The following is a 1,190-nucleotide window of genomic DNA, read 5'->3' as shown; positions in this document are numbered from 1 at the left end:
AATCCATACCCTGAACCGCCACCTTCTCTGTCCCCCAATTCGAAAACCTAATCCGATCGTCGTCTCCGACCTACATCCGCCGGAAATAATACTTTTTATCAGTAAGATTTGTTTTTTTTTATTCCTTTCAACCATTATTTCCGATTTTGGATTTATCGATTAAACCGTTTTAGTCTCTGCGAGAGAATGAGACTGAGAAGTTGGACATCTAAAAAAACCCGATTTGATGATGAATCTTGAATCTATGGGAAGGTGTGAATCTTTGATTCATCCTCAGACTCATTCCACACAAGGGTTTTGTTTAAAGCTTTTGTTTTTGTATTGATTTTTGAAAGCACTTGTTTTTGAGCTTTGTTCTACTATCATGAGCTTATGTTAGGAAGATGATGAGAACTTAAAGCTCTTCTTGGTTGATACATGATCAGTGTGCAATAATTGCTGTGAATCTTTTGTGGTTTTGAATTGCAGTGGACTTCAGGATTGATNGATATATACAGTTCTATGTGTTTTTTACATTTTTTTTGTTTTGTATGTAAAAAATTTAAGGAATGACTGATAATCTTTAAATCAACAGTTGCGATATCATCTTGAGATATATTACAACAAAAACATTTTCTCATAAGATGTATATATCCATGACCTAATGATTTTGTAACTTATAAGTGTTTCATATTCCAGTAGATGTAAGCAAATAAATTTTTAAAATCATTCACCTAAATATGTAGCTAATTACTAGCTAATAACCAAGCTTTATATAACACATCTCGTAATTTATCAACATGTGATCAATTTTGGGTTTTTTTTTTTTTTTGCTATTCAAAATGTCATAGTCAGTAAGTAATGATTAAAATGGTGGCTAAAATAACTTGAGTCCTAATTTAGTTGGTTGTCATATAGTATAGTAAACCATCATTAGTTGGTTATCAATTTATCATCATGTTGTCGATTGAATTTTAAAGAAAGTTTAATACCATCAATTTATCCGACAATTCAACCGGCTGAACTGGCCTGGTTCAGACGAAAAATAATTAAAGGCTAGGAAATTAAAGAATTTATTAGTATAAGGATGATTTTTGTAAATAAAGATAATTAAAAGGGTATGATTATAACATTTATTAAAAAGTAATGGACACACCGGTCTAACGGGTGCGTCGGTCGGCGAGAATGACGCTGTAAAAAAAAAGTGAAGG

At 31.7% G+C, this 1,190-nt stretch overlaps 1 protein-coding gene across 3 annotated transcripts in view; it reads left to right on the top strand.

Annotated features, from left to right (window-relative positions):
- The window catches only part of LOC104788189 (protein FAR-RED ELONGATED HYPOCOTYL 3), a 3,414-nt gene continuing 2,233 nt past the window's right edge, over positions 10-1,190 (top strand). The window contains exons 1-2 of one of the 3 annotated variants that reach the window (XM_019246154.1): positions 10-101; positions 174-252. Coding sequence is in view for 1 of the 3 variants with exons in the window: in XM_010513905.2 (XP_010512207.1) it covers position 101 (1 nt within the window). In the remaining 2 variants the exon portion in view is untranslated. The other 2 variants (XM_010513905.2, XM_010513906.1) reach the window with 2 other exon arrangements.

The sequence above is a fragment of the Camelina sativa genome, chromosome 5 (genome assembly GCF_000633955.1).
Source record: "Camelina sativa cultivar DH55 chromosome 5, Cs, whole genome shotgun sequence".
Taxonomy (NCBI): Eukaryota; Viridiplantae; Streptophyta; class Magnoliopsida; order Brassicales; family Brassicaceae; genus Camelina; species Camelina sativa.
Note: the sequence above shows the minus strand (reverse complement) of the source record. Positions and strands in the feature narration are given on the sequence as shown.